This window comes from Eptatretus burgeri, chromosome 10 (genome assembly GCF_056783735.1).
Source record: "Eptatretus burgeri isolate ZD-2024b chromosome 10, Ebu_testis_v1, whole genome shotgun sequence".
In the NCBI taxonomy this organism is placed as follows: Eukaryota; Metazoa; Chordata; class Myxini; order Myxiniformes; family Myxinidae; genus Eptatretus; species Eptatretus burgeri.
In genome coordinates, this window is record NC_140970.1 from 40,684,674 (window position 1) to 40,698,275 (window position 13,602).

A 13,602-nucleotide genomic window follows, 5' to 3' on the forward strand; every position below is an offset into this window, starting at 1 on the left:
GAAGAAGCCACCACTCGCAGCTCGAGCCGAGCAACCGGCTCAACTCTCTCCCAAACAAAGCAGCTCTCCAAGAAGTCTACCGAGCCACCAGAAGCCGAAGACCCACTGAACCACCAAAGCAGAAAGCCTTCAAAAAGCCTCCCCCAGAGCCAGGCCACAGCCGAAGGTCACTGAGCCAGCCGAAGCAAAAAGCCTTCAAAAGCCTCCAACCCTAACCAGAGTCAAGCAGGACCCGAAGGTCTGCTGAACAACCTCTCTGCAGAAGCAAAAAGCTTCCGAAAGCCTCAACACTAACCCAAGCCAAGCAGGACCCGACGGCCTGCTGAACGACTCCTCTCCCACTTCGAGCACGAACAAAGAAAGGATCTCCTCTTTATCCTTCTCCGCCCCCTCCCCCGCGCCCGGCGTGACTCATGCCCTCGTGATCCATCCCCAGCTCAACCACGAGTGGGAGGGAGTTGTTGACGTCATGAATCACGGGACGGCAGGGCTCTTCTTCCTCTTCACAGAAGAGGGGGAGGGACGTCTCCATTGTTCGCTCCCTAACTATTAAATCGATTTCTGAACATTTAAACAATGGAAGGCAAGCTATCTTGGGAACAAGCACTTATCGACATAGCTGACTAAAGGAACCTGTATGTTGTGTGCAATCGAATTCTAAATTCGTAACAATATATATGTATCTATATACATATACATATATATATATATATATTATATATTATATATATACATATACATATATACACATGCATCTATATACATATATACACATGTATATATATACATATATACACATGTATATATATATATATATATATATATATATATATATATATATATATATATATATAATAACATACATACATTGTTACGAATTTAGAAGCCTTGTGCACACAGACAGACAGTTGTCCCCTATAGCTCAGTTATATCGGTACTGTGTTTCTAGTTAGGGTCCCGTCCCTGGTCTAGTGGAAATTACATACATGCGCTGTGAAGTTATTTTTATAGCTCGGATTTTTACATCAACAACGCCAATAACAAGACGCTGCTCAAGGCATTGTCTGTGCGAGAGACGCTCACGAAACGTTTCGTTCTGGCCTGGCACCAAATAAGGGTATGCGTCATTTTGCGCCCAATGAGCGACGCGCGCGCAAAGCCGAGGCGATCGGCCAATGGGAAGCCAGCGCGGGATACTGTTACTCAACTTCCTGTTGGAGGGGCGGTCCTTTGCAAGAAGGAGGAGCCGTAACACGCGGTCCGCCAAATGACAGCAGGCCACGCATGAGCTGACTGCACCCGAAAAGCACTAGGAAAGGGAGAACAAATAAATTGCGTCTGGTCTGCTCGAGCGCTGGTCGCATCTCGCTGGCACTTCTTCTGCTCTTGTCTCGTCGCCGACGTTGAATTGCTCTGGTCTGCTGGAGCGCGGGTTGCATCTCGACGCGGCTCTGGTCTGCTGGAGCGTGGGTCACATCTCGACGCTGCTCTGGTCTGCTGGAGCGTGGGTCGCATCTCCATGTTGCTCTGGTCTGCTGGAGCGCGGGTCGCATCGTCATGTTGCTCTGGTCTGCTGGAGCGTGGGTCGCATCTCGCTTGCGCTGGGCTGGTCGCATCTCGACGCCGGTCTGGTTCACTCGTCTCGGCCAAACCACACGAGGCGGGAAGGTCCATTTTTCTTTCTGGGTATCTGTGTGTGCGTGTGCATGTCCATGGGGCCTCGTCTTGAAGTAGAAACATGGATAAGTGCTTTTGCTTGTACATTGCATTTCATTTCTTAGAATTGGATAACTCTGCCCCTTGCGTGCCCCCCCCCTCCCCCCATTATAAATAAATCCCGTGTAAAATATTTCAGCTCCTTTCTGTGTTTCTTTCATTGGCTTAGCACTCAATATCTCTCTAAATATATTCTGAGGTCGCAAACTCATCACTGAAGAAAGCAGGGAAACATACAAACAGCCGCGGCGATCAGGAAGACACTTGGCGTGTGGATTGAACTTTTTCTAGCTCAGCTGTGGTTTACCTCGCTCATTCTATGTTTTTCAAGTTTCGGTTAACAATGCAAGGTAATAAACGTAAATATAAATACTATATAGATAAATAACGATGTCGATCCAAGTAAGAAGAATAACCTCTCTGCGATGAGTCAGGAAAATTAATGGACTTTCTGCAGGAAGAGGACTTTTACAGTGAGTTTTGAATTCACGAAGAGTCAAAACCAGTTTTGAAACCGAATGTGAATCTAAACATAGACTGAAGACTGACGACAACAACTTGATTTGGCCTGAACGCGTCATCGAGAAAACCCGCAACATCGGAAAAATCCATAAACAAGCCGCATCATTATTTTAGCCGCAGAGGTCGAAGTTGAGGGAAACAGTTGCGGCTCATAGTCAGAATTTTAGGGTAGTGCTTTGGCTGGAAGACCACCATCAACAGCGTATCCCAATGAGCCTTATGTTGATTCAGGAGAAGGCTAAAAGATTGTTTGAGGAATGAGGGGCAGAACACACCAAAAGGTGTGTTCTGACTTACGCGGAAAACCACGTTACGACGCGTCGTAGGAAGGGAACTCTGTCATAAGTCTAGCACCCCTTGTGTATAAAAAAAAAAAATATATATATATATATACACACATGCATATAGATATAACAGCTGGGAAGTTTTACCCCACTGAATGGCTCTACACATTAGCCAGTATGTACTTGGCAGCTCCGCTCAGCTGCACTTCATTATAAACGATAACGCAAGTGCGTATCGTTGGTATGGGCCCAGCTTGATACTGCCAATCCACCGGAAAGGTAACAAGCAGAGTAGCAAGAACCCTGCCAGGATTGGTGGTCCCAAATGGCATTCATGGTTGACCAGCAACCCGCCAGACCATGGAGTTATCCGTGGCTGGTGGCCTCAGGATCAGTCGTTCGAGAGGAACTTGAATGCTTCCCCTCGTAATGAACCTCGAACCCCGGCCCGCAACAATATATACGCAAAAAGTTTGTGCTAACTGTTGTAATCAAAACCTTGAAAGTTTTATAAAACTCCACGGTGCTTTATCAGCAAGTCCAAAAGACAATCTTAATACAATTAACAACACCAAATGTTAAATCGTATTCAAATGGGGGTGTTGACAGGGTAATGTCTAAAGGGAATTTCTTGGGGATGCACAACATGAAGTTAAGAGTATCATATATATATATATATATATATATATATATATATATATATATATATATATATATATATATATATATATATATATATATATATATATATATATATATATATATATATCAGTGTACTTTGACATGAATTACAAAGATTTTAAAAGATGATCAAATTGAAAGAGTGGAAAATAAACTCTGAATGTAACTCGATGCGTGAAAGGGCGTAAATGTGGTTACATCCCTTACAGAGCAATTACATGCCTTACAAATCTGCAAATAATAAATAAGTTACAAAATAAAAAGCTTCGGCCCAACAGACAGGAAAGACTGTTATGCATATTGTTGCGGCACTGCGAAGCCGGCACTTCTCCAAAGCAATGGCATCCAACATACAGCGGTCCCAAGACAGTGATTTCATTAGTATTCGTTCAGTTAGCCCCTCCATTATGTCTAGTGGGTATATGGGACAAGATGCATTGCATAGGGCTTTCAATTCGGTCTTTAATTTGCCTTTGCTATTCTTTCACCTATTTTATTTACTTTAATTTTTACCGTCATCCATGCATGCACGCCACAGGCTGAACAGGTGCCGTTACTATGAGCCTCATTTGCATAAGCATGCCATTTTCCCGTTCAAACCGCGTGCCATTATTCAATGGACACTTCACCTCAGACACTCACCATGCTCACGATAACAATACAACCCTCACCATAATCACTACAACGCCTCCTAAAAATCCTCACAGTGAACTCTGCTCGACTGCCTCACCACAATCACTAAAAATGCTATAGCCTCCTCACCACAACCATGTAAACCACTCCCAATGCTTCAATGTCCTTACCACAAACACCATAGTGCTTCCCCACATCACTACAACCACTCCAAAGCACCACAACCACAGTTAGTTCCCTAGATGCTCACCAGAGTCCTTTGAAATACCGGGGAATGGAGGACATTGCGAGGGGGAACACTTTGGCACGTAACTCGAAGCACAAATATGTGCTGGGGCTCACTTAATGACGTCCAGGTAGCCCTGGCACTTTGCTAAATAACAACGCTCGAATGGAGCCCAGTGCACGTTCATCACAGGAAAGCACTCCCGAAAACCCATGTAAATCAGGAAGCTCTGTTGCGTGGCCTCGCCTGGAAGCAACTGAATCCATTTTCTGCTCCGGAGTCTAGCAGGGGGAGGCTGCTTCGTGGGGTGGTGTCTGCACACCAATGAGGATGCTCGGTTACACCTACAGGGCATTTTGATCAGACTTTTGGCTCCTCCTTCACCCGGGCTCTATAAAAATAGCGGCAGAGAATGGATCAGGGACACTCATTGACCGAGCCGAGCATGAGAGACTCACCAGACCTGAGCCAACAGCACCAGTCACCGAGTGGGGAGCGTCATCCATTGAGCTATTGCGAGGTGAGAGAGCAACGCGAGTCACTGAGACCGAGCCAAGCGAGCAGTACCGAGTCATTGCCGAGGAGTTGTCAGGTCATCGCTGGGTCATCACTCGGTCATCGGCGCTCGGCTCCTGCTGTGTTCCACAGCCAATACTCATAAATTCGCATGGATGCCCCGTTAAGCTATCCTCTCATGCATCTATCTCTCCCATCTACTGTCTCTTCTACTGTAGACGCCGAAACTAAAAGAGCATTACCGATTTGCACTCCTTCACACTTCCTCTTCTGCACCTCATCTGCATCACATTTGCACGTCCCACTCATGCACCATAGACATCCCCAGTTTTTCTCCCTCCTTCCCCCTCCTAAGCGACTGGAAAGTGTGCATCCGTCGGCCACACCAGGTATTAGATAAGGTCGAAAACCACTCAACTGCCTCCCCTCTTTCTGAACTCTCTAATTTCCTTGGGTGTGTGTCTGATGGCACCTGTAATGTTTGCATAAGATAAGCTTGTAGAAGTTTTATATCGGTTTATCTCTGCCCTGTGTCTTCTTTTTGTAAATAATTGCATTTATATTTCCACATCTCATGAATCCTTGCTTTCCCTGCTGTACATATTGCTGAATAAAACCCTTCATTGTGCCACATGACCTTTCCATGCCCCTGCTTTATAAACAAATTGTTTATAAATATACCCAGCCCGTTTCGTCTTTTCCTTCATTGGTCCAACATGGTCCACACATTAGTTGAGCTGGGAGGTTCTGCCCCACCGAATTTACTCTTGTTAACCAGCACACACACTGCATCGCTCAGCAGTAATCCGAGTAGGCGCTGAGGGCAAGATATCCTAATTGGTTCGGCCATTCACAGGTAAGGTATCACGCGAGGTATTGCAACCCTGCCGGGATTGGCAGTGCCAATCGGCATTTGTGGATGCTTAGCAACCTGCCGATGCACGGAGTTATCTGTGCCCACCGATCTCAGGACTGGGTGTTTGGGAGGCACCCGAGTGCTTCCCCTCGTGGCGAGCCTCAAAAACCCCACCTCCGTCACAACATAATATCAATAACGTTACAATATTTTACATGGTGTTATCTGATTTGGTATTCACGTTTAAACATCCCAAGCAAAAATAAACTCCTGGTCATGAATATGATTGTGAAGTTTGTGGCCTGACATTGAAGAAAAACTCTATACTTGATATTAAGGAAACAGTTGTTTTTCTGCAAACTTCCTTTCCAACTCTGTTAACCATTTAACTAATTAATCACCAATTAATTTCCTATTTTAAATGGGTGGAGTTCATATTGCACAGTGCCTTCAGAAAGTACTCACACCCTTCAATTTTTGTCACATTTTGTTGTTACAGCCTGAATTTGAAATGGATGAAATTTAATTATTTTTTGTCACTGATCGACACAACATACCCCATAATGACAAAGTGGAATTATTTTTTTGAAATTTTTACAAATTAAAACTGAAAAGCTGAAATGTCTTCTGTCAATAAGTATTCAACCACTTTGCTATGGCACTCGAAATTGAGCTCAGTGGATCCAATTTCCTTTGATCGTCCTTCAGATGTCTCTACAACTTGGTTGGAGTCCAGCTGTAACCAATTCAATTGATTGGACATGATTTAGAAAGAACACTCCTTTCTATGTAAGGTCCCACAGTTGACAGTGCATGTCAGAGCAGAAACTCCACCATGAAGTCAAAGAAAATGTCCGTAGAACTCCGAGATAGAATTATGAGGAGGTATAGATCTGGGAAAGGGTATAAAACAATTTCTAGAGTGTTGAAAGTTCACAAGAGCACAGTGAGCTCCATCATTGGGAAATTGAAAGAATACAGAACTACCCAAACTGTTTCTAGTATGGAGCTGACGAAACTGAGTAACTGGGCAAGAAGGACCTTGGTGACCTTGGTGAGAAGGAGGGAGGTGACTGAAAAACCAATGACCACTCTGACAGAACTACAGAGCTCCTTGCCTGAGATTTGAGAACCTGCTGGAAGGACAACAATCTCTGCAACCCTTCACAAATCTAGACTTCGTGGGAGAGTGGCCAGACGGAAGCCACTCCTGAGAAAAAGACACATTACAGCATGCCTAGTGTTTGCAAAAAGGCACGTGAAATCAATGAGAGCATGAGGCAAAATATTCTGTGGTCTGATGAGATGAAAATTGAACTCTTTGGCCTGAAATTAAAGTGTTACATCTGGTGGAAACAGAGCACAGCTCATGACCCATCTAACACCATCCATACCATGAAGCATGGTGGTGGCAGCATCATGCCATGGGGATGCTTTTCAGCAGCAGGGAGTTTGAGACTTGTAAGGATAGAGAGAACAATGAATGGAGCCAAACACAGGAAAAAATTGAGAACCTGCTTCAGAGTGCAAAAGACCTCACATTGCAGCAAACATTTGTGTTCCAACAGGATAATGACCCCAAGCATACAACCTAAGCAACACTAGAATGGTTTCAGAACAAGAATGTGAAAGTCCTTGAATGGCCCAGCCAAAACCCAGACTTGAATCATATTGAAAAATCTGTGGAAAAACTTGAAGATTGCTGTTCATCGACGCTCCCCATCATCCAACTTGATGGAGCTTGAGCAAATCTGCAAGGAATAATAGGGGAAAATCCCCAAATACAGATGTTCAAAGCTGATATAGACATACCTAAGATAACTTGAAGCTATAATCACTGCCAACGGTGCTTCTACAAAGTATTGACACAGGGGGTTGAATACTTATTGATGGAAGACATTTCAGATATTCATTTTTATTTAATTTGTAAAAAAAAAATCCGAAAAACATGTTTTCACTTTGTCATTATGCGGTATTTGTGTAGATCAGTGACAACAAATTTAAATTTATTCCATTTTAAATTCAGGCTGTAACACAACAAAATGTGACAAAAGTCGAGAGGTGTGAATACTTTCTGAAGGCACTGTACATGTCACGGTCACCTGTTCACTATTCCGTGGATATAGAACCTGGATTTCTCCAAAAAAGTCATGATCCCTCAAAATAATTAAATTGTTTCAGATTTTCAGAGCAGAAAAATAACTCAGTTCAATAAAATGAGAACATTTCAATTGTAAAAAAAATCCCTTAAAAAGTGATAAACTTTTTTAGATCCTCGTGGAGGATCTCCAAGTCTTACTCACGTTGTTGTTCTTGTGGACTTTTTTGTTTCACAGCCTACAGTTTTCATTGAAACTTCCTGAAACTTGGCATATATATGTAGAAATACCCTGCGCAGACAGGAACCATCTCCGATTTTGAAAATTCCTTCTCGAAAAAAATGTTATGACGTCAAAATATCTCTCCTAATGGAAATCGCCGAAAAAATTATCTCCAAAACTCGGCAAGCTTTTTGAATTCTGTTCGTGGGAATCGAACAGGGCATTAGCAGAGATGAATTACCACACATATGATACATCACTATGACGTCATGTCAATTTTATGACGTCATTCCTATTTTTTGACATTTTTTGTTTCACAACCCAGAGTTGTCATCGGATCTTCGTGAAACTTGCTATGTATATGCAGAAAGCCCACACACAGGCAGTAACCATCTCCGATTTTGGAAATTCTTCCTAGAAAAAAGTTAACGCCATAATATCGCCGCTAATGGAAATCGCCTATACCATTATCTCCAAAACTAGGCAAGCTGTTTGAATTTTGTTTGCGGGAATCAAGCCGGGCATTAGCACAGACAATTTATCGCAAACCTGATACATCACAATGACGTCATATTCGTTTTTATGACGTCATCATTAAGAGGACGAGCATCTTCGCTCATTCGAGCTTGTTTTGATAAATATTGTAATGTGAATAGGACATGGTGCGAGTTGCTGCTGTCCTTGTTGATGCTGCCACCTGCACCTTGGTGGGGTGTGGCTTTGAAGTGATTTGTGTGAGGCCAACTAACTGTCAATCTTTTAGAACCACATGTCCGGTCTGTAGGTCTGCATCAACACTTCTGCACCCCCCTCCTTTTTATGATTATAATATATATATATATATATCTATATCTATATCTATATCTATATCTATATCTATATCTATATCTATATCTCTCTCTCTCTCTCTCTCTCTCTCTCTCTCTCTCTCTCTCTCTCTCTCTCTCTCTCTCTCTCTCTCTCTCTCTCTCTCTCTCTCTTCCCCACTCTCTATTCACACAAAGTCCTTGGACTTGGTTCGCCCAGCATGGGAATAGTGGGGATTGTCTTGTGTGCACGCAATTATATGCAATTCTGGGCGGCACGAGACTCTACCCGTGGACAGGTTATAGAAGGGGAAGCCCGCAGGTGCTTCTGCCTCTTACTTGAGTAGTAGAGGCAAAGAGAAGAAGAATATGTGTATTTTGCATTGTGTCAGACTGTATGCTGTAAGAGAATAAGAGATTGTGACGGAGTGTGAAGACTGCACAACAAAGTGCAGGAAGGGTCACTGGAGTCACTTAAGCTGCCCGGTACCATACTCAGCACCAGCCAGCCTGCACATCTGCACCAACCTGCCAGCACCCATGGTAGACGCAAAGGCCGTGTCACTATTCTGAACACATCCCCTGTCATCCGTTTTATCCCCCGTTATTTTAATCTGTCTTCGTTTGAAGTTCATTTATTCATTTAGAAGTCCCACCGACCCTATCCATTCTCAGTTTGTCATCAGGATTGCAGCAGTAGGTCATGTGGAAGTTAAGATAGATTGTTAATTGTTTGTCTTTGCAAGCCCCCATGCAAAATTAGTTTCTTTGTCAGAATCTGATAATAGTGCTGTGTAATGTAATAACTCATTGTTACTGTGCAGTGTTTTAATCATAATTTCCATCATAAAAAGCAAAAAAAAAACACTTCGATATCGTTGGAGTGGAGGCATTTCATTTTCCTGACCATCGGCCTAATTTGGAACATTAGGAACAGAAGGTAAAGCACAGGGTTCCACGTCCCATGCTCATCTTTTTAATGAACCAATCACCACTCGATTTATCTGGGGCCATGCCTGACACGCATTGGGTTTATAACGTGCACAATGCACATATTTCAGGTTTCAGACACCCCATGCAAATGACAATATTTACAATTGGCAATTTTGCTTGTAGATACGTTTCAATAGTAGTAGTCAACAAAAGCACACCGTTTGTCCAGAAATGTCCATTATGACTCCACGAAGTCCTGTAATAGCTACTCTCTGCAAGATTTTACCGAACACATAAGTTGATGCCATCACGGCAAAAAAAAAGAAAAGAAAAAAAGCACAAGCTGTTGACAGTGACGTCACAATGACACTGTTGTGGGTCAGAAAATTTGGGTTTCAAAAGTGGAATTAAAAAAAAAACTTTTGAATCACTTTTAAATATTAGAGCTCAGTACACTGGAAACCTGTCAAACTTTTTAATTTGGCCTCAATGACACTATTTGCAGCATTTTCAAGGATTTAAAGCTGAAAACAACGTGAAAGATCCATCCAAGTACAACCGACTGGAATTTTAAGAGCGAGGTCCAATATGTACGTTGAAGTGGTTAAAGCATGCCCAACTAGCAACCGGTGAAAGCAAGTAACAAAATGACATTTTCCAGAGAGAAGGTCACAAATAATGTTGAAAATTTCCGGCTGGAGGCTCAAAACGTTCGTAGGTTTCAGAACGATTCCTTCCGAGTCTGCTAGGATTTTGGCTTTGTGATAAATACGAGCTTTTTTCCTCCACGTTATTGTTCGACAGAGACAAGGGCTCGACGAGCCGTGGTTGCATAAGTGCGAGCAAAGAAAGGCGGCTGAAGGTCAACCTGTGCTTTAAATGTAGGGCCTGCAAAAAAGAAAACCTGAGTTTATTGTGTCTTATGAGTTTTGCCCTTTGCATTTGATGCATACTCTGAGCGAGCACTCGTAATGATGCATTCTTCCCACTCACTGAAGATTGAGACAAGATTGATTGAATATATAACTACAGTGGGGGAGATGTATTAACATCCTAGGTCGAGAAATCACAGCAAAAGTGTAATTGGAGAATCTGAACGTGCACAGCGTAGCAGCGGCCAGAAGTAAAGACAACTCTCTCAGCACCACCCTGGGGTATCTCAGAATCTTTCCACGTACCTGGCAACTAGTTGCAACATTTTTGAAGGCTACGCAGCTGATGCTGATGCCTCGATAGATTAGGACAGGAGCTTTAGAATCTAGTTAGGGTGACGGCACAATTTTCCGACAGGATGTTGCAGAGGTATCGCACTTCCCTCTGAGCTATCTCGACTGGGTCTGATTTCTGACCCGACTGTGAAGTGTCGGACTGCTGCTTCACGGGCAGGACATTGCATCACGAGGTGTGCTGTCTGCCGGATGGATGTCAAGCCAGGTATTCCGTTTGCTGGCATTGACGAGTACACGTTGAAGATCCCACGGCATGCTTTGCGAAGAGAAGGCGAGCGAGAAGGCACCCTGGTCAAATTCCAAATGCCGACCAAAATCAGCTACAGTTGAATGCCAAGCCTGGCTTGCCACCTCATGAAAGACTAAGTCTGAAAACATCCCCCTCTACCGATCCCACAAGAAGGTGGGAATGATTGTGGCCGTTAAAAACAGTCATAGTACAGGCCAACCAAGAATGGGGTACTCTTTTCGAAAGATACCATGGGACAGGGACTCCGATCGAGCGGGTCACTCAAGCTACATTATCGTATGGAATTAGGTGAAGGAATAGAGAGCCACCTCCAAGCTACATGTGCCATCTCCCCATCATTTCAGAGAATACTACATCATGTGCAATATTGAAGAAGCCACTCACAGAAAGCAGACTCGGGGACGTATTAGATCCGCTCCCAGTTTGAGAGGTCGGTGGCTCGAAACCTGGCTGAGCAACACCAAAGACTTCAAAAACCGTACGTGCCGCTTCCTTGCTCAACGCTCAGCATTTAAAGACTGGAGCACGGGCAAACAACAATAGGTTGGCAGCCATTGCACAGGCTCAATGGGCCGAGTGGCCTTCCTTCTCCTGCAATGGAGGTTCCGTGGAAGGGAACTCATGACAACAGTAACATCTGATGAATCTTACTTGTTATTGATTATTTATTTATTACCTTCGGAGGTGCATTAGATTTTTGCTCCTGTTCTCATGAAATGCGGTTTGCGATTTATCAAGAATAAAGTAAATCCTTTTTTATATTTTAAATGTCGATCATTTACTCTCCAGGTGTGCACTCCCCAGGTGTGCACTCCCCAGGTGTGCACGAACATGTAAAAGTCGTTCAACCAGGGCTCTCATTCCGTGAGCCGTCGCGTATAAAGTTGGTAAAGCACGAACAAGGTTACCTTCATCGACAAGATGACGTCATATCAGCGCAACCCAGGTTCACGGGAACGCGCGCACGCGCTTCCCGCCAAGCGCTCCTCCGTATCGGAATGGAAGATCAAAAATGGAACAAAAGGTTATTGTTTGAGCAAGAAAAAAAACGCGCCAACGGTGGTCAGGTTTTCTTTCGCAGGTTATCTAAAAGTTCTGCGCACCTGCGCTGTAATTTAAAGAGGGAAGGGGTCGGGGTAACACGGGGCTTGTCGGGGGTGCTGGGGGCCGGTCGGGGGGGGGGCTGGGGGGCCACCAACCCAATAAGGGTTCGGTGCCAGAAGAAGACAATCGAAGAAGAGAGGGCTCACGACGTGTGAAAGCACCTGCGTGCGGAGCGCCTCGAAGGCGGCGCTGATGGTGTGGACCCGCGTGCGTTCCCGCGCGTTCGCCAGGAGCCGCCGGCTGTGCTGCACGGCTTTGGAGTCGCACGTGTCGGCACAGCCCGCGGTGCACGACGAGGTGCTCGACGAGGCTTCGGCGGCCACGACCATGCTGGGAATCGTCGGGTTGAGCTCGACGTGCCCAAGGCGAGCGCGTTTGGTCGCGGAGGGTCCCGAAAACGAGGGTCCGTGCTGACCCTTGTGCTGCTCGAGCCTTCTTGGCAGCGGCTGCGCGGGGATCGGCGATTTGGCGTCGGGAAGTTGCAGAGACCCCGAGCGCGGCTCGACCCAGGCGGCGAAAGGAGCGGTGACAAAAGTGTTGGCCACGGGGGGCGCACTTATGGGGGCTTTCGCCTCGTGCTGCAGTTGTTGCTGCCACGAGTCCGGCCCCGAGGATCCGAACGTGCGAAGCGCGTCTCCCTCGGCTCGCCCGATGTCCCCGTCAGGATCGCCACCCGTCTCGAAAGGCTCTTCTCCGTCGCTGTCCGTCCGACGAGTCCCGAGATCGCAGCCCTGGACCGGACGGTACTTGACGGGTTTGCTGCTCTTGCGCGGCGTTTTCACTTTCCGAGGGGCGCGCGATGCCGGGGCCGCGGGTCCATCAGGCGGAGGCTCCCGCATGGCCGAGACCGCGACGGCGCGGACAGGGACCGCGATCGACCGGGTCACTCAGGCTACAGTTTCGTGTGGAATTGGGTGAAGGAACGGAGAGCCAGTTCGAGTCCGTATCGCGGGGACCGGGTCGGGACCAAGGCAGGATCAGGGGACCGGGTCGCCGGGACGGAGCCGGTCCAGAGCTCGCGGCTACGTAAAAAACAGAAACTTGACACGAGCTCACTGAAAGTGTCCACCACGATCTCCGTTACCCTCCCCCTGCTCCTCCCCGCACTTCCCTCGCTCCTCACAGGCCCCTCCTGTCCAGCACAACCCATAGACTAACAGGCAACAGCTGTGTTTACCCAGGCGGCGCCGGGCTAAGCTTAGGGCAGAGGCTGTGCGGCTCACCAGCTGCGCGACGTCAGCGCCAGCTCGCCCCGCCCACCCCGCCAGCTCGCCCCGCCCACCCCGCCCCCCCCCCAGCCTTCAGGGCTTCTGTGCGCCCCGCCCACCGCGTCCTCCGAGGAAGCGCGAGCTGCAAACTCACGAGCTCCCTGGCCCGGAGCTGCCGAGATCCGCACAGGTGGCTCAAGCAGCCTCTCAGGAGCGGTCGAGTCACCTGGACGTGAGGCAGAGGAACCGATCATGAGGAGGCTGGAAGGATTCACTCGATTCCGAAACGCAATTGATCGTGAACGCTGCTGCATCAA

At 46.2% G+C, this 13,602-nt stretch overlaps 1 protein-coding gene across 2 annotated transcripts in view; it reads right to left on the minus strand.

Annotated features, from left to right (window-relative positions):
* The window catches only part of ATOH8 (atonal bHLH transcription factor 8), a 32,491-nt gene extending 19,227 nt beyond the window's left edge, over positions 1-13,264 (minus strand). Inside the window, exon 1 of one of the 2 annotated variants that reach the window (XM_085897974.1) lies at positions 12,239-13,264. In XM_085897974.1, the coding sequence (XP_085754100.1) occupies positions 12,239-12,916 (678 nt within the window). In that variant the 5' untranslated portion in view covers positions 12,917-13,264. The remainder of the gene's footprint in view (positions 1-12,238) is intronic. The other variant, XM_085897975.1, reaches the window with a different exon arrangement.
* Between the last annotated feature and the right edge of the window lie 338 nt (positions 13,265-13,602).